Source organism: Canis lupus, chromosome 8, assembly GCF_048164855.1.
Source record: "Canis lupus baileyi chromosome 8, mCanLup2.hap1, whole genome shotgun sequence".
In the NCBI taxonomy this organism is placed as follows: domain Eukaryota; kingdom Metazoa; phylum Chordata; class Mammalia; order Carnivora; family Canidae; genus Canis; species Canis lupus.
The window spans coordinates 1,739,301-1,765,458 of record NC_132845.1 but is presented as its reverse complement, the minus strand read 5'-3'; the positions used below and the strand labels follow the sequence as shown (position 1 = coordinate 1,765,458).

Below are 26,158 nucleotides of genomic sequence, written 5' to 3'. Positions count from 1 at the left end.
ATATGTATCTGCACTAAATGGTATTACATTATACTACTTCTTTGATCAAATATGTATTTCTTTATTGCTGCTTCTCTGGCAAAGGCTATATTTTTTTTATGCTGCAGGGAAATCTGTTTCTTATATAGAACATTTCTTTAAGGGTTTGAGAATTGACTGCACTGTGCAGGCTCCAATTGTAAAACTGGACTGCTAAAAATAAGTTTTATGAAAAACCAGAATATAAAGTAAGTCAGCCTGGTAATAAACAAAGATGTGTTGACACTTTACATCAAACCTTCTTTTTAAAACTTGTAGGGTTAAAGTGCTTTTAATATCAGTATGTCCTATTTAATATCATGTATATTTTTTATTTCAGTTTACTTTGACAAGAATTTACTGAATAGTTACTGTGTACTTGGATTCGAAATCAATGTCTTCTTCCTCACTTTCTTTACAGAATTCAACTCATAGATTTAGCAATGTTTTACCAAATCCTTTATAACAGACTGTTCCTACCAAATGCTTATACCAATTGCTTTGTATATGTGTTGGGCATTTTCTATTCCTGGGAAAAGTTATTAAATTCTTTGAAGACAATGAATTTTTTATAATGTCCTCAATGATCCAGTATTATAGATGAAAATATATTATTTGAAAAATATATAAATTCAGTAGGTATGATAAAGAAGATAATTTTATTTATTTTAACTTTAAGGTACAATTGCATAGCCTCTAATAGAGACAATGGCCCTATTTATCAATATTACCATTTCCAGAGGATTATACAAGGAGGGGTGAGGAAGAGGATATTCCCTAGTAAGCTAGGTAAGTTTATGAAGATGACAATCATGGGTTGTCTTTATCTTCCCCAAGCTCTTCAGTGAAATCCAACATTTTACACTAAGTTAGGGAGCTCTCAATAATGAAATGGTTTTACTATCCCAAAATTACTGATAGTTTTCCACATTTGACTGATCTAATGAGAATTCAAAGAAGAAATGTTTTGTAAATGGGTAAATAATTCTCTCTACTAAGAAACACATTCATTTTATCAAACACTTAAATTAAAAGTGGCATATTCAAACGGCAACAAAGAAAGTCTAATACAACAGACACCCATATAGATTAGTGGTTGAACACATGGGCACTGATTTCAGAAGACCTGGGTTTGAATCAGTCTTTCAGTTGTTAACTCTGTGACCTGTCTAAATCTTTGCAAGATTCAATTTCCTTATTTGTATAATGATTACAATATTATCTATTTCCAGAGTTGCTCCAGTGATTAAATGATTACCTTCCCTATAGTAAGAACTCAGTAAGTGAGAACAATTATGTTACTTGTCCTTGGTATTACTTTTATTCTGACCTTTCAATATTAACTAGAAGACTAATTTAAGTACTTTTATTAATGCTACCTTTATTGTTAGAATAGGCAAATTAAGATTGGCTACTGACATCCTTGTTTCAACATTTTTTTCTAATTGCGTTTACTTTAGAAGTTAAATGAAAACATATTACAGGCATTTGACCCCTAATAGAACAGTTAGGCCAAATTACATTATGGGTTTTATAAACTGTGATCAAGGAGCCAATGTAAAATCTCCTACTCTAACTGAAAAGATATTTTGCATTGAAATATTTTAATTTATACATTGTAAAATTATAAAATTAATATAAGATTATAGAATACTTGGAATATAAAGAGAAAAGAAATATATTGCTCATAATTCCACTTTCTTAACACAACCACCATTACTATCTCATGTATTTGTAATTTAGTTTTCAATATGTTTTAACATCACTGCAAAATTATATCAATTTACTTTGTAATTATCTTTCAATTTTACTGTATAACCAGAGTGACTACATAATCTATCATTCAAACTAGGACATTTTTGAGAGTTAAAAGTGAGCTATTATTAATCATAGCACATCAAGAGGGGTAAACTGGGATGACTTGAGCAGACATATGGTTACCCTATATAATCTTTGTATCCATCCAGTAGATATGCCATCATTTATAAGCAATGTCCTTATTGTTATGCATTAAAATGTGAATACAGTGAAAGGATCCCAGGAATTTAAAAGCTATCTTCATGTGTTTCTATCTGTAAAAAAGTATGTAGATAATGTTTACCTACTCTATAAGGTTGCTGTAAAGATTAAAATGAAATAATGTATCTAAAAGCCTAAGACACGACAGGCTATCCTATCAGTAAATGTTGGTTCATGCTTTTCTCATTAAATAGCTTTTCTCAGTTTTATTGTGATAATTTTTACCAGTGACTTGGTTAAGGCATTCAGACTATACTATAAAGTTCCCATCTAAAAGTAAAATATGATGATAATACTCAAAACTATAACTTTTATATTCCAGGGTCTTCATGTCTTATTACTTTGTAGATTTCTTGAGTCAAGAAAACAAAGAGAAAAGCAAGCAAGAAAAAAAAAAAAAACACAATGAAACCTAAATATGGTTTTTTGAAAAGAGCAATGAAATTGACAACTCTCTAGTCAGACTGATCAAGCAAAAAAAATACAGAAGACATAAATTATGGATGCTAGGAATGAAAGAGAAAGCACCACTAGAGAACCCATAGATATTAAAAGGTTGATCAAAGAATATTATTAAAAAATTAGATGCCAATAAATTTGAAAACTTATATGAATCTACAAATTCCTGAAAATCACCAACTATCAAAGATCACTCAAGAAAAAAACAGGCAATTTGAATGATCCTATAGTTACTTTGGAAATTAAATTTTTAATTAAAAACTTTCCCATCAAGAGAAGTCCAGGCTTAGATGGTAGCACTGGCAAAATCTACCAATATTTAAGGAGGACATAATTTCAATCCTACATGAGCTCTTATAGGAAATAGAAGAGAATGTTTCCCAACTATTTTTATGATGCTGGTTTTATGCTGTTACCAAAACCAGGCCAAGAAATTACAAGAAAGGAAATTTCAGACTAATATGCTTCATGAATATAGACAGAAATATCCTTTACAAAATATTAGCAAATCAGAGTCATTAATTTATTTTTAAGAAGTAATACTTCCTGAGGAAGTAAGGTTTATTCCTGGAATGCAAATTTGGATCAACATTCAAAAACCATTCAATGTAATTCACCATATCATTAGACTGAAAAAGAAAAAAAATATCACGTCAAAGGATGTTTGTAAAAAAAAAAAGACCTTTGACAAAATTCAATATCCATTGATAATAAGAAGTCTCAGCAAAGCAGATATCGAGGATGTGGGAGACAGTTTCCAAGGTGGCCTCCATAATCCTCAGTTCCTGATGGTCATGACCTTGCATCATCTTTAAGTGTGATAAGACTTGTAACTTGCTTCGAATCAATGGAACTTGGAAAAATATGGTGAGATGTCATTCTCAAAACTATATTACATAATATCGTCTTGCTAGAAGATTAACTCCACTCAGCTGCTGACCTGAAAGAAGCAAGCTGCCACGTTGTGAGCTGCCGACAGAGAAGGTCAACATGGCTGGGAACTGCACCTGCCTCTAGGATCTGGGCCTTGAGCTGACAGCTGGCCAAAAGCTGGGGCTCTCAACTTTACAATAGCAAGTAAATGAATTTTGCCAACAACCTTGGTGAACCTGAAATTAGATTCTTCTTTACCTGAGCCTCCAGATAAGAATGTCTTGACTGATACCTTGATTGCAGCTCAGTGACTCTGAGGCAGGGAACTATGCTACAGCAGGCCCAGGTTCCTGACCCACGGAACTGAGAGATAATATATATGTGTTGTTTGCCACTAGACTAATGGTAATTTCTTACATAGCATTAGAAAACACACAGAGATTATGATATCTAGACTTGGATCTCTGCTGTACTAAGTTCCTGAAAAGGTGGAGTGGCTTAGGAACCATCTGATAGTCAAGAGACTGAACAATGGTTGGGAGGACATCACAGAGAAATCTGAGATTCCCTGTTAAGATTGAAAGCAAAAACCTAAACTTTGAGTAGCCTGCTGGGGAGAGCTCAAAAGGAAATGAGGAATGGGTTCTTGAAAATTTCCTCAACCTGATGAATGACATGAATGAAAAAAACAATAAGTAACAACCATACAGAATAGTGAAAGTCTGAATGGTTTCTTCCTAAGTTTGGGAACAAGGCAATGTCTCTTTTAACCTCTTTTATTCAACATTGTACAGGAGGTCCTATCTAGGGGACAATAAAGAAAGAAAAAGAAATAAATAAAAGGCACACAAATTGAAAATGATGAAAAAAAAACCCCTATTTACATTCACAGGCGACTTGATAGTCTGCATAGGAAATCACCCCAAATCTACAAAATATCTACTAAAATAAGTTAATTTAGTGAGGTTGCAGGATATAAGGTCCATAAAGAAAAATCTATTATAATTCTATGTATTAATAACAACAAACAACTGAGTAACAGAATAATCTTTCACAATTGTCCAAAAAACATGATATACTTAGAATAAGATGAATGAAACATATACAAGATTCATATGCTGAAATCTACAAAGCACTGATAAAATAATTTTTAAAAAATCTAAGCAACTCTAGAGATATACTATTCTCAGCAACAGGAATATTCAATATTTTTGAGATGCTAATTCTGCCCACATTGCTTTATAGATTCAATGTAATCTCTATTAAAATTCCAGAAGGATTTCATATTTTTGTAGACATTAGCAAGCTGATTATAAAATTTATATGGAAAAGTAAAAGTTATAGATAGCCTAAGTAATTTTGATAAAAATGAATAAAGTTGAAGGACTCACATCCCTTGATTGTATGAATTACCATAAAGCTATAGTAATTAAGATAGTATGAAGTGATATAAGAACAGGCATATAGATGAATGTACAAATGGAGAATTCAGAAATAGATCCAAACACATATGATCAATTGATTTACAAAGAAATAGTACTCAAGTAATTTTATGAAGAAAGGACAATATTTTTCAACAAATGGTAATGGAATAAATGGATATCCATATGCAAAAAAACACATCAGTGAGCGAGCATGGGGAGGGATAGGGGGAGAAGGACAAGCAGACTCTGAGCTGAGCATGGAGCCTGACATAGGTTTGATCCCACCACCCTGAGATCATGATTTGAGCCAAAATCAAAAAAAGCTTGACATTCAACCAACTGAGCCATTCAGGCACCCCTAAAAATCAGCCTTAAATAGATCATAGACTTAAGTGTAAAGCCTAAACCACAAAAATTCCAGAGGAAAGCATAGGAAAAAGTCTTTAAGACTATAAATTTAGCAAAGCTCACTTATACAGGAAGAAGCATAAACCAGTAAAATAATTTATGAGCAGCCCTTTGCCAAAATTAAAATCTTCTCCTTGGAAGTCACTATTTAGAAATGAAAAGAAAAGTCATGGAATAGGAGTAATTATTTGCATACAAATAAAGGGCTTTCAGCCAGAATATATAAAGAATCCTTATAATTCAATAATAAGACAGGACAATAAAAACGAACAAGAGATGTGGGGCACCTGGGTGGCACAGTTGGTTAGGCATCTGAGTCTTAGTTTCATCTCAGGTAGTGATCTTAGGGTCATGAGATGAGCCCTGCATCAGCCTCCATGCTCAGCGCAGAGTCTGCTTGAGACTCTCCCTTTCCCTCTGCCCCTCCCTCCAAGCACTCTTTCTCTCTCTAAGAGAAATAAATAAATCTTTTAAAAGAAATGAACAAGAGATTTAAACTCTTACTGAAGAAACAATACAAATTGTGAATACATACATGAAAATAAAAACATGTTACCCGGACATTAAAAATGTAAATTTAAACTACAGTGAAATACCACGATGAAGTACCACTTCTGCTAGTGTAGGTAAAAGTAGAAAAAAGTAAAAAACAGATAACACCAAAATCTGACAAAGATGAGAAACAACAGAAACTCTAATAAAATTGCTGATAGGAAAGGCAATGGGATATAGCTCTTTTGGAAAATGGTTTGGAAATTTCTTATAAAGTCAAACATAAATGTACAGTACTACCCAACATACCACTTCTACATGTCTACCCAACAGAAAACATATGCTGAAACAAACATCCTAAATGTCTATCAGTTGGTGAATACATAAATAAATTGTGGTATTTCCATACAATGGAGTATGATCTAGAAATAAAAAGGAATGTAATACTGAATCTTGAACCAATGTGGATAAATCTCAAAATCACTCTTTTAAGTAAAAGAGGTCAGACACAAAGGTATGATATCACTTATATAGCATTTTGGAAAAGGCAAAACCATGGATGTAGAAACCAGAGAAGTGGATGATTGAGCCAAGGGAACTTTTTGGAGTGATGGAAATCATCCATATCTTATCATGGTGGTAGTGCACCACTGTATATATTTGTCAAAATTCACTGAGCCATACACCTAAACAGGTAAATTTTACTTTATGTAAATTATATCTTAAAAAAACTTTAAAACTAGTACACTACTTAAATTGACTTCTGTGTACTTTATGAATTCCCAAACTACTTAAAGAGTTCAGGGTTAGGCATTTTTTCGTGAAATAAGTCATACTCAATCATCTTTTAAAAAGCTAAATGTATGGAAGGAATTCAGAGACTGCGAATAAAAGTACAGTTTTGAAGCTTTCTTAAAGAGATAAATTATCATCTGATTTCCATTCCCAAAGACCTTATCATGATTTCTAAATAAGATGAGCTCTTAGGATTAAAGAATTAGAAGTCAAAACCATTTATCATCTGCCCTGGATTATTATGACTCCAGTCAAGGACATGGCTGTAGTCTTGATGTGAAAAGTTCGTAATGTCTATTCCTTGTTGAGAGAGTTGCATTCTGGTGTAAGAGTTTCAGGAAATACTTTCACAGTTTTCTTTTTTCTTCCATATTCTACTTTTGAGATAGAAAAGTTGTTCTCTTTCAAACACATTTCTTGATGTTCCACACTTTCTATTAAAGGCCTTAAGTTATTTTACAAATCATTCACTGTAAAGATCTCCATCTAAACTTCAATCTCCTTTTATATTCTCTTCCTAATCTCACGTACAGCTTCTTCTCATGATCCATAGAGAAACCATCCTCATTAATCCCTCTTCTCAGTTGTATTGATGAAAAATTTCCCTACAAACTCCCTTTAATAAACTTCCTTTGTTCCTCTAAAAAGCACTCCACTCATTAAATGCCCAACCGGTGGGCTTCTGTTTCTCCCAGTCTCCCCAATTTCATATAAATAGAGGACTTAAGGTTTTTCTCAAATCCTACTGTCAGTTTTGTATAATTATAATGTTAGTCTTACTGAAACTCATTATCTGCATCCCAGTAGTACTGATTTGTTTCAACCTCTTCCAGATATTGCTGCTACTGTCTTTCCAGGTTCTACGCCCATCTCTACTGTTAAATGACCTTAACGCTGAGATTCATGATTTATCCAATCCATTCATTCCATGGTTTCTTGACCTATTTGATTGCATAGTACACATTATCCCTATGACATAACCATAATTTGCCAACACTGACACATGCTGGGTCTCGTCTTCCCATGGCATTTCTCTACTAACAGATCAGAAGCCACAAATACCCCATTTCTGATCACAGCATCTTTACCATCTAAGTATTCCATTCTATTATCCTCATAAAATTATCTTTTTGCTCTTCCTTATACAAAAAAAAAACAAAAACAACAATGACAATAAAAACCCAATAGTCCCATTTTCTGGTCATACTGAATTTATTTTTTAGCTAGAACTACACGATCAGCTATTTTAATATCTCAAACTCTTGTACTCCTTGAACTTTCATTAGATCCTTGATGTTAATTTTCCACTGTGATCATAACTAATAACTGTTTCTTTTCAGTGCTCTTTCATGGGATGTTGCCTGAGAGCCACAGGAATATGATGACATAGCTTACTTCAAAGTAATGCCATCTTGTGCCAGTTAGGCCTTCCACATTATTCAGCAATACTTTTGATCATCTTTTGCTAAATTGTTCTGATTTGATTATTTTCCTCATCCTTCTATTAAATTGAATTTTAAATGCAGCTTTAAGAGTTCATTTATTGTGTGAATTTCCTTTATCTGGGTATATCACTATCTAATGGAAACATAAATATAAATAAAATGTAATTATTCATACTCACTTAGAAATGGGATTGACACTGGCTTCAATAATTGTTAAACACTTACAGCACTTAATGTTTTCTGGAAATTCTTGTACACCTAAAATGTAAAAAAATAAAAAATAAAAAAAAGCATATGAAACTGTCCCAGCAAAAAATCTTAAAGTTCTAATATTAAGAATAATTAAAACTATGAATTAATACACAGTGTAGATAGAGTATCAATACAGCATCAGGATAATAATTTAAGTAAGTTTAATAATGTAATAATATATTAATGTTACATAATATATACAAACATTTTAAAAATAAAATTTAAATATTTTATCAGAGTAACAGTAAGAAATTGGATATAAAGTTGAGGACAATTGTACATTTGGTATAAGATAGATCTTGGCTCTATACTACCTTAAAGCAATAAAAATAGTTGGGTATTTGGTCATTAAGTGTTGCTACTGGGGCAAGGGATTATCAGCAGATATAAAGAAAATGGAACATAAAATCTTTGTTTCTTTTATTTTATAAGATGGGAAGACTGAACATATGCATGTGAAAAATATCTAAGGATATATCACAAAAGCGGTTGATATTCCCAAATTAATGTGGGTCTCTAACAAATTTTATGCAATTCTTCCTTGCTGGCAGCACAGAGTGTAGTTCTGCATCTGCCTGAGAAGATGAAGAGGAACAGCTCCTCCTTGGGCCCCCTCTGAAGTCTCTGAAATAGCCAGCCTGGCTCATCACCCTTGGAGAACTGCTCATATGCTGTCAAAGTTGTGCTGTAGGCTATCTGACAGAAAAACGGGTGTTTCTACAAAACTCAAAATCAGGTACAAATCTAACCCATAAATGTGAGGGTCAGAGAAATAAAAGATGTGGAGGATAGTTCAACTGATACAAATGAATCAAATCTAGTAGACCCTCTCCAAGTTAGAAAGGAATCCCATGGTCCCATTGGCCTAGACCACCATGTCCACAGACCTTTGAAGCCCAGTGAAGCAGCAGGTCAGTCAAACCAAGGCAGGTCATTTATTCACTGCAAATTAAGGGCACAAAAGTGGGTATGGGGATGTCTTTCATGCTTTCTCTCTCTACGTGAAATTTCATCAGAAACTATGCTGTCCTAAAGTTACTGCTGAAGTATTTTGGCTTCTTCATAAGAAGCAAAGCAAGCCTAAGAGCTGCATTAGGTACAAACTGAACGAGAAAAGCCAATTCTCTTTTTTTGGAAAGGCTATAACATCTACAGCTGCCCTCATTAACTAGACCTTAATAAAATGGCAAAGAAGTCGATAAGTCAGTCCTTGAGATGTCCTCAACATTTTCCCTTAGTATTTATATTTACTTCGGATATCAGCAACCAACAGAGAATAAGGCTTCTTTCACCCCTTTAGCTTTTTCTGTCTGGTCATCAATTTGGACTCATTACATCCTCGTGTACCTGGTGCCTTATCTCTACAGGTGCTTGCCTTGGGATGAATTTTCCTTAAATTATATGTAAACCAAGACATGGAAACAGAAGAAAAAATTTTAAAATGATTTTAAGAGTAACACTGTAATTCTTTACCTTCTACCGAAAATGGAATTCCCTGTTGTGGTGAGAATACTACTAAATTATCTGTTTAAAAACTTTTATTATGTTGTTTGCAGTTCAAATGTAAAGTTATTCAAAGTAGAGTCTATAAAATTAAGATGGAATCCTAACTTCATCAATTACTGGCTGGGTAACCCTATGCAAGTCATTTAAATGTTCAATGTCTTAGTTTCATCCTTAGAAAATTGGTGATTCTATGAATGGTTTCAAGGAGAGTTGTGTTGAGGATAGAGAGATAAAGCAGATAAAGTAATTGCCATGAAGTGTTGCATAAATGTCACCTATAATTATTAGAAATACAGTTGACCCTTGAACAACGTGGATTTGAATCGCAAGGGGTCCACTTATACCTGGATTTTTTCTTTTCAATAAATATATACAGTGATGGTGCATGGTGGTTCAGACGGTTAAGCGTCTGCCTTCAGCTCAGGTCATGATCTCAGGGCCCTAGGATCAAACCCTAGATTGGGCTCCGTGCTCCATGGGGAGCCTGCTTCTCCCTCTCCCTCTGCCTGCCACTCCCCCTGCTTGTGCTCATGCTCTTCTCAGTCAAATAAATAAATAAATAAATAAATAAATAAATAAATAAATAAATAAATCTTTAAAGGAAAAATACATGCAGTACTGTAAATGTATTTTATTTCTGCACATTTCTTTTCTCTAGTTTACTTGGTTGTAAGAATACCTTTAATGTGCAAAATAGGTGTTAACCAGCTGTGTGTTATTGATAAGACTTCTGGTCAACAGTAGGTTATTAGTAGTTAAGTTTCAGCAGAGTATAAAGTTATATGTGGATTTTCAACTGTGCAGGGGATTGCAGCCATAACCCTCCTGTTATTCAAAGGTCAACAGTAAGTAGAAACAGACTGTCTCAGTCAAGAAAGGAGTCAAATATCAAAATGAGCTGGCTTGAGGTAATACATTTATAATATTTATCCACCTAAGAGAACAAAGCAAATCAATAGGAATTAGTGTGCCGAAAGAATATTCCAATATCCAATCAATATGGTTTCTGAGATAAATGTTCTAAAAGGTTTCCAGGGGAACTTTACCATATATACTGCAGTTCAAACTCTATAGAGTTTTGAAAAAGTTCTAGAGCATATCTTTAATTCATAGTTCAGTGAAAACACGAAGACTTAGTTTAGCAAAGAGTGAAAAGTACTCATTGGAAGCATGACTAAATCTCAGTGTTGTCACTTAACTAGCCAATAATCTTAAATAATATAATATTTGAGCACCGCTTATTCATTTCCTATCTAATTCACAGGGTTGATCTGAGTATTAGATGGTAGGAAGGTAAAATAATTAGTATACTGTATGGCACTTAACAAGCACCTAATATAAAAATCTATGTATTAATAAGAGTTAAGGTAACCTACTCTGCTCTATGCCACTGTGTAAAATAATTTGCTTAATAATCTTGTGAGGAAGATATATTAGGCAATATTATTTTCATTTTACAAATGAAGAACCATACATTAACAAAGATGAGATGGGATCCCTGGGTGGTGCAGCGGTTTGGCGCCTGCCTTTGGCCCAGGGCGCGATCCTGGAGACCCAGGATCGAATCCCACATCGGGCTCCCGGTGCATGGAGCCTGCTTCTCCCTCTGCCTGTGTCTCTGCCTCTCTCTCTCTCTATCTGTGTGTGACTATCATAAATAAATAAAAATTTAAAACAAAAAACAAAAAACAAAAAAACAAAGATGAGGTGACTTATTTAAATACCTAATGGGTGTTTATAGATGAGAATGGATATAGGTGGGAATTAATTCAATTTTTTAACAACATATCCTTTATTCCTTTTTACTTCATTATGTTACGTCTTATTAAAATTATGTTAGATTTGATTATAGAATCCACACCTTTATCAACCAGTGTTTGTGACTGATCTGTCTGGTTATCTGAAACACAGTGTTTTCAATAGGAAAAAGATTTTATTTGTGTGACACAAACACACGCGTGCACACATACACACAAACACACACAGTCTCTGCATGAACTTTGTTTTGATCTTCAAATGTATTCATCCAGAAACAGAGGGACACATACCCTTCACTTTTAACAATATATTTTAACCATTTTTACTTGTGATAACTGTAGGAAATGGGGTCAAGCATTTGTAGACCATTACAATTCAAGTTCTATTCCCTGTTTTTCAGTTGAGACAGCACATAAAATTTCTAATGCAGATCCATAAGGAACTCTCTTCTAAGGGTATTGAGAGTTCACTTTTGGGAATCTGTGGAGATTCAGGTTCATTATATTTAGACTAGACACAAACCTAGGCTGAAAAACCAATGACAACTCTACTTTAAAATAATTATATGGCAAAGTATAATCAAAATAGTGTATTTACTTTTAAAAATGGGCACTGTTTCTTTAGTTGTAAAAAAATGGGCTATTTTTCTACTCACAAATAGCTGATGCTACCAATAAATGTTTACCTTACAAATTAAGACACTATGGTAATATTTTCCCAATATGTTCATTTCAGCAACTATACCACAAAATCTATTTTGAATATGTTTGCAGAAATACTGTTCAATGAGAAATGACATTTCTGCATCCTGAACTTAAAACCGAAACAAAACTTTTAATGTAATGGAATTAATCAAAGTTGTATTAACAGAATACTAATACCTTATAGTATAAAAGATGTAATTGACTACTTTTTCTGATTTTTTTTTGCCCTTCCTTTTTTAAGAGAAATTATATTGAAAAAGTTTCTGCTCAACTTTCAATTATTCAAGAAGTTACCCATTTTGTGGATTATTCATTCTTGTTCTCTTTCCTATTTCCTCTATTTGACCATTTCACATCTCAGTCATTCTTGCAGAGGATGTACAGAAGAAGGGAAAGAGGAGTATTCTGAAATCAATCAGATATGGACCTTTCCTGCCTAGCATGGGATAAGTTAAAAAGTCATGGCTGAACTTAGGTTTTAGTATATCTGGTTGGTTTTATTTGGACTATCTTATCTAGTACAAATGCAGATAACTAAGTCTTGACAAGATAATCTTAAACTTGTAAATATAGATTTCAACTTTATTTAGTTATAAAAATTATTTTTTAAGAGCAAAGCTAAATTGTCATTAAAATCTTGTGCTAGACTAAGTTGGTTTTAAGTCGATATTAAAGTACAAAAGCAGATGTTTTTTCCCATCCAATAGATAACTATGGAGTCTAAATGTAGCATACAATTTTGTCATTATCAAACTTAGCCTAATAATAGTAATAGCAACATTGATCCTTATGATCATAAATGGAAGTTCAACATGCCTATAATACATTTATAAAACATATAAACTTATTTTTAACTCTTACTTTCTGAATATATTTATTTAATATTATAATTTTTACCTGTCTTCATCCACTGTCTCACCTAAATCCTCAGTCTGAATATCATCCATACAAATACATTTAAATTCCATCATCTGTCTGAAAATTTATTCACTATTTTAGTCTAAGTGACTCTCTCCTCTTAACACCTAGCATTCTAGATTATACTGTGTCTGAAATTAAATAACACTAAAAAATAATGAGACATAGTACTTGCTTATAAGTTGAGGAGTCACTGCTTTACTATCTTATTGTATACAGTTTTCTGATATTTGAGTCACTAACTATAATTATAAGGTCCCTGTGAGAAAAAGGTGATTCATGTATTTGGAGAATATTTGAGTACCTACTCTGTTAGGAATTTTGCTAAATATCGGGGACACAGCATGAAAAAGATGGATACATTCTCCTCATTTGTGAGCTTGTATTCTAGCAGAGGAATGTGTACAATTAAACAGAGATAATTAATATAACTATAAATATATAAAATTACATAGTATCTTAGCAATAAGAAGTACAATGGAAAAAGATTTGAGCAGAATAAGGAAAGATCAGAAATACTGGGGATGTTAAAGTTAACTAGGGTGATTAGGGTAAGCCTCATTATTGATTAGGAAGATGGCAATTGAGCAAGGACTTGAAGAAGGTGAGAGAGATAGAGATACAGATGTCTGGATATCTGAACAGGAAGAAAGAACATTTCAGGCACAGGCAGTAGATAGTGAGATGGTATAAGGCCTGAGTATAAGGTCTGGTGAATTTTAGAAATAGTAAGGAGTCCAGAATGGCTAAAACACATGTAGGAAGAGAAAAGTAGCAAAAAATTAAGTCAGAGAGGTAATAGGGGTGTGTATGTAGGGGGTAAGATCAGGGTATCTACTCATATGGGGCTTCTTAAGCCATTGCAAGGACTTTGGTACTTACTCTAAATGAAATAAAGAAACATTGAAGGACATAAGTGTAATTTGGTCTGATTTATAATTTAAGAGGATCACTCTTAAAGGTCCCTGAGTAGGGTAGCCTTTCTAGGAGGAAGGCCAACTGGGCCTGTTGTAAGTAAAACATTAAAAGAGTCTTACTTCTGGGTAAGAGCAGAAGGAATGAGAAGTGAATGGGATATGGATGTATGTTGAATGTAAGGCCAATAGGATTTCCTGATAAATTAGATCTGGAGTATGAAAGGAAAAAGGGAATCGAAGATGACTCTAGGCTTTTTGGCCCAAACAACTTGAATGAAGGGGTTGCCTTTAACTTAGATGGGAAAAAGCAGTATGTGAAATAGGCATTGAAGAGAAGATCAAGAATTCACTTTTGGATATGTATAATTTGAGATGTCCGTTAGACTTCTAAGAGGACATGTCAGGTAGGTATTTGTTTATGAACCTAGAGTTTAGGAAAGAGGCCTAGACTATAGGTCAGAATATTGGGGATTCATTATTATATAGATAGTATTTAAACTGTTAGACAAAATGTGAACACCAATGATGTAAGATAATGAAGAAAAGAGGACCAAGAACTGAACTACAAGGGACTCCAAAAGGAGGATAGGGAGAAAAGGAAGAATCAGACTAAACAAGATGAATTGGACAGATGGGACAAAAAATAAGTGAGTATTGACTCCTAAAATCCAAATGAAGTCCCATCAAGTGCCCCTCACTTGATGGGATGAGCACTGGGTGTTATTCTATATGTTGGCAAATTGAACACCAGTAAAAAACAAATTTATAAAAAAAAATGAAGGAAATGTGTTAAGTAGTAGGAAGAAGGACTCGGTTGTTTGAAATGATGCTGATAGGTTCAGTGAAACGATGGTCAAAAACTGCCTGTGGATTTAGTAATGAGGATATTGGGGTGACTTTGACTGGAATGATTTTGGAGGAGTAGTGGGCTTGAAATGTGGAGTGGCTTAAGAGAGGATGAGAGGAAATAAGTTGTAGATAGAGAATATAGACATTCTCACCTAGAGCTTTTGCTACAAGGGAGAGGAGGACATTCAGGGACGAGGAACCAAGGAGTTTTCTTTAGGATAGAAAAAATAACAGTATGTGCGTATACTGATTAGAGTCAACAAGCAGAAAAGAAAATCTTAATGATGTAACAGAAAGCAAGGAGAATTGCTGGACTGATATCCAGGGGTAGGCAAGAGCCCAGCCTATTCAGTGGAGAGTCTGGCTTCAGAGAGGAACAGGAACAGTTGATCTGTACTAACAGGCAGGCGTCGGAGAATATGGGTGCAGACTCTTGTAGATGGGTAGATATTATGCCAAGTGTCTGGGAAGTTATAATCTGAGAGCTTTAATTTTTTCAGCGGAGAAGAATCAGTAGCCACTATGGTGGGAGAGAAAGTGGGAGAGTTTGAAGGCAGAGGAGAGCAAATGAAATAATCACCAGATGAGGAGAGTCAATGGACTAAGGAAGGATAATATGGCTTTTGGAAAGGGTTAAGGCTGCACATCAGAATTTTTACTGTGAATTTAAAGTGATATCGGTCAGTGTGATTGAATGATTTTTCCAGATCCTTTTAGAGATAGGTAGAGAGTTGGAGTCTGTGAGGTTTATCGTTTTATTGAGGAAGCACAGTGATGTGAGAGGAGAAAGGGTGTCAAGGGGTGTCATGTGATGAGTGACCACAGAATTCAAGCCATGCAAAGAGGGCAAAAGAAAACAGACAAAAAAGGCAAGGTTGGAAGGAAACGTCAGAATATTAGTAGGTTGGTGGTTCTGATAGGGCGAAAGATGATTGGAGTTGTATGAGGCGATCTGAAAAGAGGACGGAGTCAGAAATGAGATTCATCAGTCGACATTCAGTTTCTTGATGTTCTTGACAGTACCTCGATCAGACCTAGTTCCTGAAAACTCAGGAAGTGTTTATTAAATTGGGTCTAATTATATTTTCACATCAATACCTTGAAGCAATGGACTAAAATATGGAAATACTTGATTTTAGTACAGAGGCTTAAGATTCCAAGGTCAAACATAACATAAAAGACTTCCTAAAAAATATCAAATTTTGAATGAATTAGCGTTCTCTCAAGTGCATTAAAATATATCTTTATAATGTATAAATTTTGTATGAATCAGTACATATGATAATAGTTATGGATAGTGCATGTTGGCAAGCTTGTTCTCTGAATTTCACAGATATCATCAGTCGGCATGGTTGACTCTGTGACATAAAATTCCATGTGCTTATAGAAGAAAACAACAAAATATCATATCTTGTATAAAATAAAGGAGGACCTATTATTGATGAGATTTTAGTATTTTCATCTAATATTTTAATTGTGATGCGGACTTTTATGTTTTTCTCAATTTTGAGAGAGCAGGCAGGCTATTTGTTTATCTAGTAAACTGGATTAGATTTAGGAGCAGAAAAAAATGGAATTTATGAAGGAAATGTTATAAGCACTTTGCTTTATTTCATCTTCACAACTATTTTTTAAAGTGGTTTACGACTCCCATGTGACTAATGGGGAAACTGAGTCCCAGAGGCTAGCCAGGATATGAAACCAGGTCAACCTTATTCCAAATACTATCAAATCTTACCTATGCTAAGCCGCCTCCATCAAATCCATGATTTAAACTCTTTTGAGGAGTAAGTCTTAGGGACCCAAGACTGGCAATGTGGCATTCACAGCAGAGCCTCGGTCAAATGCAAACAACTCCAACTCTCTGAAACTCTGAGTTTAATGCACACTTAAGATTGACTATGTCGCATTTGTACCTGGGGCACTGTAAGCTGCATTTGTTCTGTAATTATCTTCAGTCAAATTTCAGATGGTATCAACATTCTGAAACTTTGACAGTAGTGGTCAGGAATAAAGCTCCTTATTTCTGAATTTAATATATCGGCAACAAGTGCTATAAGCCTCGTTCTGAATGTTTGTATTCTTTATATGCTGTTCAACTGATATTTATTACAAGGAATGAATAGAAAGGGGGCTGTTCAAAACAGGCAATGTGTCAGTATGAATGAATTATAACTGATAGTCTGGTAATTGAAGGGGAGATGGGAAAAACTACAAAGTTAATAACAGAACTCTTCAAGTTTTTCATTCTTATCTTGTGTAGAGGGTAAGCAGCTGCACATACTAAAAAAAGTTCAGTAAGACAGCCCATGATGAACTCGAGTCAATCTGGAAAAGTTCAATTGCATTAATGACACCAATTTAAAGAAGATAATGAAACATTCTTGGAAAAATTTCCAACCGGAATGATTAAAATAAAATATTTTGATAAATATAAAGAGATTGTAATTTTATCTTGGAAAATTAGTTTGTGTATAAACCTATATTTCCGAAAGATTTTGGTAAATGAGGCAATACTCCACTGAGTAGGAAGTAATGATTATAGGGAGATTTCAGAAGGAGCAATCTGTTGTACATGAGAAAGCAAAAACATTCAGCAATTAGGTTGGTAAATTTGGGAGAAACTGTGCAGGTTGGTTACATCTTAAAGGAAAGAGAGAGAAAAAACAAGAAGAGGGGATAGACTGGAATGGTTTGCTTTACCTCTAACCACTCTAGTGAAGAGAATCAAGAGCTCAGTAGGAACGTAAGCCAGGAGAACCAAGGGTCTCCTGCCAGACTGCCTAGTTCAGTGGCGTTATAAAGAGAAAAGCCAAATGCAGGTAAGGTAATTGATAATCTGATACAGTGATGCAATTGATTGTGCCGAAGGGTCGTGTCTGGCAAGAATTCTGAGAAGCCTTTGTGACCTTGGCCAACAATGAGCTGATTGCCAGAGGAATAAATCTGACTTAGACAAAACCAGTTAAAAAGTGATACTTGGTTGTCTCTCTCCCTTTCTCTCTCTACTTCAAAAACAAGCATATTGAAAAACAAACATATATAATAGTGAAATGAGCTGTCTAATAATCTCACTGCATATTTGGCCGATGAATTTTTCCCTGATTGTCAATCAGCCACTTTACTGAGCACCTGCTGTGCCTGCATGTTGACAGTGGCTAGTGAGGACCTGGAGACAGCGTAGGGTACAGCACTTCTTGTTCTTAAGCAGTTTATAGTGAAGCTGGGAGGGAGTGCAGAGTGGTAGAGAGGGGGCTTGCGCGCTTCATCACCAGTTCCATTTTGTTCTCTTACACTTTTCCAGGATTTACAGACACAGAGGATAGGTTGATTACTCTGACTACTCAGAAAAGGCTCTGCTGTGACTCAAGGAAAGGTTATCAGTTTAGGTGACAGGGCTCAGAACAGACTTCAGAAGGGTGATGGTGTAAGGGCAGCTCTTTTTACAAAAATATGTATTTTGAACCGCACTGTGAACTCCATCCCCTGTGGAGTAAGTGCTAGTGATACACATAAGCATTGCTTATTGATTTTATTTCCTGATGAAGACATCAAAAAAAAAAAAGTTGAAAGTCCTGGCATCAGGCTGAGAAGATGGCAAGAGGCAGACCTGGTACTTGTTGTCATCACATTCTCTAACGGAAATATGGGGAGTCAATCTTCAGTTTGTTTTGACACTGTCATCTTAGGTAGAAGTGGACTCTAGAGAGGAAAGGTAGTCTTATAATAAGGGAGGGGCTAGTGATTTTCAGACAAATAGCAATTCCAAGGGTTGTAAGGGAGCCATTCAATAAGGCCAAATACTAAGCTTTACTCTAAATAAATGGTCTAATGATTTGCCAGACACCAAAAAGAATATTTATTGTTAATTGAGAACAACCGCATGGTAACATTTTCTCCCCAATTCACATAAGGCACTCCGAAATAGATTCCCCCAAGAACTATATACATATTGCTAGAGTCTCTGTTTCTCCTATGCTTAAATTTTTACAGATTCTTATCATTTAATTGGTTACTCATATCCTCTTTTCCTAGCATGGTTGAAAAAAACTCCCTTTCCTCATTGAAAGTTGAGAATATTATTTGTCTTCGGTGTTTTGCATGCATTTGGGGGAAGGGTGGAATAATTGGCAAGTCAGTAAAACACATAATAACGCCTTCCACTCTGACTGCCTTTCATTTTAACTAACAATAGTGATTTCGCCCACTATGATGCTGGTCGAATCTATTCTTACACAGAAATAAGTTTTAGAGGATGAGAGAAAAATCACTTAATTGCTGCAGAATTAAGACGGACTTTCACGTTAATTCATTTTCATTAAAGTCCTTAAATTATAGTATCAGTCTTTCTGAAGCTATGACAAATCAACAATCAGACTTAAAACTGAACCACTGCCCAATTAAACCTCATCATTCATTGTCTCGCTTTATCGTATAAAACAATTTACTCTCTTATGACCATGTATCAGCTCTACAGACAGGCGTAGGCTATTTATTCAGAGCTCACAATATCATAAAATGCATTTATCTCTGATAGACATAGGATTTTTATTTTACTATTGAATTAAGGTCTGAGAAATAAATAATAAAATATCTGCTGGCATGGAAAGTGATGCATTTACCCATGGAGGGCTGCATGTAATCTTGGTAACAGAAAGGCTTACGAGAAGAAGGTTGATTTACATGCAGCATGGATGTTTATCTACTTGCCTCCTCTCTCTCTCTCTCTCTCTCACTCTCTGTCTCTCCCTCTCTCTCTCTCTATATATATATAGATAGATAGATACACATACCTTATGTAACTATATATTATAGTATTAGTAGATCCTTAATGCGTGCTCAATAAACAGACTATATGTTTTTATTACAAGCAGAAGGAAATATTTTAAAAATTGATGGTATACTTGGCCATAATGTGAAAGTCAATAAATAATGAGAAATCAGTATCATCCAGACCATGTAATCTCAATATAATTCAATAAAAATAATGTGATGACTGAAAAAGCTCCAAATATATTAAAGTACTAAAAACAAGTGAGTAAACCCTAAGAAAGTAGAAGGAGCATAATAAAAATTGTTGCAGTAGGAAGTAGAAAGGTAAAAATTAACAATGGAAAATAAACCACCCAGTCAATAGAGAGACTAACAAGCCAAAAAGTATTATTGGAAAGATTAGTAAAGTAGAAAAACTTCTGGCAGGATGGATGATAAAAAAAAGAAGGAAAAGACAGATGGCATGAGTAAACAATATTAGAGACAGAAAGGAAGACATAGGCACAGATATAGTAGAGATCTGTAAAGTGCATAGGAGAAGCCTACGGGCAATGCTTGCCAATAAAACTGAATACCTAAATGATGGAATAGGTGATTTCCTAGGAAAGTATAACTTTTGCAAAAGTGATGCAAAAGATATGAAGTATAGTATAAAATGGGAAAGAAAAAACTGTCATATGCAGATAATTTAATTTTATACATAAAAATTCAAAAGAATCTAGTGGTCATGTATTCAGCACCATGGCTCAAAGTAAGATCAAGATACCAAAATTACTAATGTTTCCATATAACATCAACGGAAATTTTTTAAAAGTCCTTAAAAAATGAGCACAATATAAAACTAATAACTTAAACTGCTTACTAATAATGCTAATAAAATGTGTACAAGTCTCTTGAAGAAAATCACAAAACCTTATCAAAAGACACAAAATAAGACCTAAATAAAGGTAAACAGCATATTAATAGATAAGCATATTAATAAATTATGCTTATATAATAAGCAGATTAATAGATTACAATGCTTACTATCACAAACATCAATTTTTCCCAAATTAATGTTTAAATCCAAGCTAATTTTAAAAATGACAATAGATCATTTACAAACCACAACAAGTTACAACTAAGATTCACATGAAAGAACTGAATACCAAGAACAGCAAGATAATCATGAGAAAGAAAAGAAATGGGGTCTTGTATTATCAAATACTGAAACTAAGTATTAAGTTATAGTGATTACAAAAATGTGATACTGGCCCAGGAACAGGGAGATGAGCCAATAAGGCAGAACAGAGTTTGGAAAAACATCTTTTGTATGTAAAAGAGTTTGAATTAAAAATTAATGAGGAAACAAGGGATGATTTCATAAATGTTGCTGGAACAATTAATCATCTATTCATATGGAAAAAGTAAATTTTGATCACATATAACACAGGGAAATAAGTTGGAAATGAATTAAAGGCCAAAATGTGAAAAGAAAAACTAATAGCTTTGGAAGAAAATACAGAAAAATATCTTTATGATATTAAAGTAGGAAAGAAGTTTTTACATAAGTTGTGAAAATGCAGACCATAAAGGGAAGAGTGAAAAATTTTATTACATTAGAATTAGCAACTTCTCCATGACAAATGGCATCCTAAGCAAAGTGAAAAGACAAGCCACAACTGGGGAGATAATATTTGTGACCCATTTTAACCAACAAGGGACAAGTGTTCACATAAATAGATCTTTCAAATCACCAAGAAGCTAACGGACAAACAAGAAGAGAAATAAAATGGGCCAAAATAAATATGGGCCAAAACAGACAATTTGTAAAGAAAGATTCTATATTTGCTAATGAAAAGAAATTAAAAAATGCCAATCTCACTAGTTATTAGGCAAAAATAAATTAAAATATCAGCCTACCCTTGATCCATCTTGTTGGCCAAAACTTAAAATATCTAATAATCCCAAATGTTGGCAAGAACATGAACAGTGGGAATATTGGTACTTTAGCTGGTATAATTACATGCACATTGACTTTTTCTTTTTCTTCTTTTTTTAGAAAAAGAGAAAGCATGAGTAGTGTGTGCGTGGGACGGAGGGAGGCACACAGAAGAGGGAGAGAGAGAACCTTAAGCAGGCTCCATGCCTAGCCCAGAGCCCAGGGCCCAGAGCCCAGTGCAGGGCTCAGTCTCAGGACCTGAGATCATGACCTGAGACAAAATGAAGAGTTAGAGGCTTAATTGACTGAGCCACCCAGGTGCCCCTGCACATAGATCTCTTGCAAATAAATTTCAGACACATATGTGGAATGCAAAACTTGCAGACATTCAATGAAAAAATCCATTATTTCCTCCAACTCCCACATGCATTCAACCACCAAGTCTTGCCAAATTACCTTCTACATGTGTGTCATATCTCTTTCCTTCTCACCATTTCCATCATTACGAACTTAACTTAGTCCCTTTGTCTCCTTCCTGGACGACCTGGATAGCCTCCTAATTGGTCTCCCTGTTCCCTCTATTCCGCTATTCCCATCACCGTTGCCAAAATCATCCTTCACAAAGTAGCACTAGTGTTAGCTTCTAAGTTGCAGAAATGGCGAGGTTATTCTTCTACTTATGCTACTTCAATTGATGTAGAAAGAGTGTAAACTCCTTAAAAGAGCAATGGAAACCCCGTGGTGCAGGTCAGGGGAGGTGATGAGTTTGGTTTTAAGTAACATTATGTTTGGGGTGTTTGTGAAATACATAGTTATGTACAGCATGCAGTTGGCTATACCCATCTGAAGCTCAGGGGAGAGTCAAAGCTTGACGTGAAGTAGTCATTACCCCAAAGACCAAGGATATTCAGTATGTTATTATATGGCAGTTTAGTGCTGATTTTTGTAGTCACTCATTATGTATTGCAGTGTCATTTCCATTTTTTTCCAGCACTCAGTCTTAATAGTTCCCTAGTATAATAGGTAGAGACCTTATTCTACGTAGGTTCCTAGCGGAATGTAATATAAACATACAAATATAAGGGCGCTTGGGGGGCTCAGTCAGCTAAATGTCTGCCTTCAGCTCAGGTCATGATCTCAGGGTCCTGAGATCGAGCCCCACGTCAGGCTCCCTGCTGCTCAGTGGGGATCTGCTTCTCCCTCTTCCTCTGTCCCTTCCTCCTGCTTGTGATTTCTCTCTCTCTCTCTGACAAACATTATATGTTCTCATTCATTTGGGGAATATAAATAATAGTGAAAGGGAATATAAGGGAAGGGAGAAGAAATGAGTGGGAAATATCAGAAAGGGAGACAGCACATGAAGACTCCTAACTCTGGGAAACGAACTAGAGGTGGTGGAAGGGGAGGAGGGCGGGGGGTGGGGGTGACTGGGTGGCGGGCACTGAGGGGGGCACTTGACGGGATGAGCACTGGGTGTTATTCTGTATGTTGGCAAATTGAACACCAATAAAAATAAATTTATTATAAACAAATAATAATAATCAAATAATCTAAAAATACAAATATATATTTGTTAAAAGAATGCTTATTTATCTGTCAAATATTTATTTTTTAAAATATTTTATTTATTCATGAGAGACACAGAGAGAGGCAGAGACACAGGCAGAGGGAGGAGCAGACTCCTCACAGGGAACCCATGTGGGACTCGATCCCAGGACCCTGGCTCACACCCTGAGCCAAAGGCAGATGCTCAACCGTGAGCCACCCAGGTGTCCCTATCTGCCAAATATTTATTGAGCACCTGCCATGGATGCTGCCTTTTGTTTTAGTGGCTCCAAATAGAGAAACAATAGTGTCTGATTTCAGGAGTTTAATAATCTGACCAAATATAGAGGGATATACAGAAATTAAAATTAAAAGTGAGGTATAAAATTTATATTTTATAAAATATAAAATTATTACAGAAGAAGAAACAATTCTCTTTGTTTATAAGGGATCAGGAATATTTCTCAGGATAAATGTCTTTTGAAGGTGACAAGGACCTGGTTGAGGAGGTACAGCAGTGAAGAAAAAGGGATATTTTGGGCAAGAAAAAAAATGGTATTGTTCCTTATGTTACAAGTAATCAGCCTGGTGCACTTGGGAACAACAATTTGGTATTACCTGACCATGAAATGGAAGGGGATCCGGGTCAGTTGGAATTGCAGATCAAGCTCGTCACACAAATTGTGTAGATAGCTTTTCTGTACACTACAGTTCACTTAAATAAAGCTTTTAACATAAAAGAGTATCTTTGAATTACGGAGGGAAAATGATGAATCAGGATGTCAGGTGGCAAGCGGATATGGAGAGTGAAGATTGGGGGGCACATGGACAATCAAGATCAGGTTTAATCTCAGCCTCCAAGTGAATTAGTGTCATTATAAAAGTCACTTGTCAACTTCAAGCACATTCCAAGCACTTTTTAGCTAGATTGACTGGTATTTGAGTGAGTCCTTGCCTCAAAATTAAGCATTCCACTGTCGATACCTAAATGCCAATACACATTATATTGTCTCACGCCTGGACGCCTCTATCAGGACTATTCCCACCTTGTCACCTCTGATGCTGACACTACACTTACTTTCCCCCTATCTACTCTTTCTTCCCTCGCCAGGTTCCCAGAGGGTGTATTTTACTCCTTAAGCAACCGGCTAGGCCTGACGCAGAATTCAGGGGCGGATTTTTTTGGGTATAATTTTGTGAAAGGACTGATAGGACAAAATCGTTTACTGATTACGACTTCTGTCAATGGCTGATACATCATCGTGTTCATCAAACCTTTTGCTCCCATACTAACTTTGCAGATTGTTTCGCCATGTCTACTATGTCTTTTTGTTTTTTTTTTATTTTTATTATTTTTATTTTTTATTTATTTATTTATTTTTATTTATTTTTATTTTTTTCTTTTTTTTTCTACTATGTCTTTTTGCATAGATATTTCCAGAACACAGAGATCATGAGCACAAGCAAAAACTCCCTAAATAATATTCACAAGGAGTTCCAACGATGCTCACAGACTTTTCTGAATCAAAGCAGTGTAACTTGAAATTCATGTCCTGACAACAAAAATTTCTTGATGCAGGAGGACCACTAGGAGATCATTATAAAATGACACGTTTCTTAGAAGTTTCATGTTTATATTTGGGGATGATTTTTTTTCCTAATCCTCTTTTAAAAATAGATATTTATTTACTCCTAATACTCAGCTAAACCTACCTGAAGACCAAGGGATGGGTTATGGTCAGCTGTTATGATATTTCTCAGAAATTGTAATTTCAAAATAGAATTTAATGTGTGAATGTATATAAATATATAAGCAGTATAAGTACAGAAATATCAATCCACACAAACATGTGGCCTATAACAATCTTAAAAAAATAAAGGTAGACAATGTCATCTTTCAATGGACCTAAATCTTGTCATTCTCTCTAAGTCTACAAATGGTCATTTTAGAATTATCTTCCCAACAACCCTCTATGTGGTTAGTTAGGTTGGTGCAGAGAGAGGTGTGTGTCCCTGTTTGCACTTTATTGTTTTCTTCAAATGAAATGTTCTCCTTTATTCAGCTGGTACCATGCCTCATGGAATCCCTCAAGCCACAGCCTTTCCTGAACTGTTCCCTACTAACAAACAGTCTTTTCCTTTTTTAAAACCACTTTATTGAAGTATAATTGACATACAAAGAACTGCACATGTGGAATGTATACAACTTGATGACTTTGGACATACACAAATGTTAATGATACCATCATCACAAATAAGGTCATAAGCATGTCCAAAATCTCCCAAGGTTTCCTCCTGTCCCCTTACTATTTGTGTGTGTGTGTGTGTGTGTGTGTGTGTGTGTGTGGTAAGAACATTTAACATAAAATTTATCCTCCTAACGAGTTTTGAGTTGGACGGTATTAAATTGTTACCTACAGACACCATGTGGAAAATGCATCTCTGTAACTTACTCATCTCGCATAAATGAGATTTTATAATCACTGAATAACGACATCTATTTGTCCATTTGGGCTTCAGTATCATTTCTAGGGTGACTTTCCCTAACCACACCAAATGGGTTTATTCCACTAGTGCGCATGCCCATCACATCCAATGTATCTTTCCTCTACTTGTTTATTTAATCATCCATAATTACTCATTTAATGTCTAACGCATTCACTGGAATGTAAGTTTCATGAAGGCAGGGGCCTGTTTCGTGCACGCCTGTTCCTTTGGCACCAAACATATTGCCTGAAAAAACTAAAGCAACACACACACGCACACAGTTTAACCAACTTGCTTAATGGCAGAGAGGTCATGACTTATACCCTCATAGTGCCTAGACATAACCCTTTGGATTAATCCTTGCTTTATTCTTATAAAATGAGGAGCCAAGGTCATTTGGAAGGAAATAAAGATTCGAGAATGCAGGAGGGCATGGGAGACTCCCACAAAGATTCAAAGGGAAATGTCATCAACAAGAACATTGACAGTAGCATCGCCATTTCACAACATCACCACACACGTAAGTTTGGCCAGAGGTACAGGAAACACTAGTGAGCACTTATTATTTTTCAGCCACTGCTCAAGACAGTTGAGA

General features: G+C 35.0%; 1 protein-coding gene across 10 annotated transcripts in view; it reads right to left on the bottom strand.

The window, feature by feature from the left end:
- The window catches only part of LRRC7 (leucine rich repeat containing 7), a 491,781-nt gene that overhangs the window by 239,110 nt on the left and 226,513 nt on the right, over window positions 1–26,158 (bottom strand). For all 10 annotated transcript variants that reach the window (XR_012034800.1, XM_072834031.1, XM_072834030.1 and 7 more), the window contains one exon: window positions 8,113–8,191. Coding sequence is in view for 9 of the 10 variants with exons in the window: in XM_072834031.1 (XP_072690132.1) it covers window positions 8,113–8,191 (79 nt within the window). In the remaining variant the exon portion in view is untranslated. The remainder of the gene's footprint in view (window positions 1–8,112; window positions 8,192–26,158) is intronic.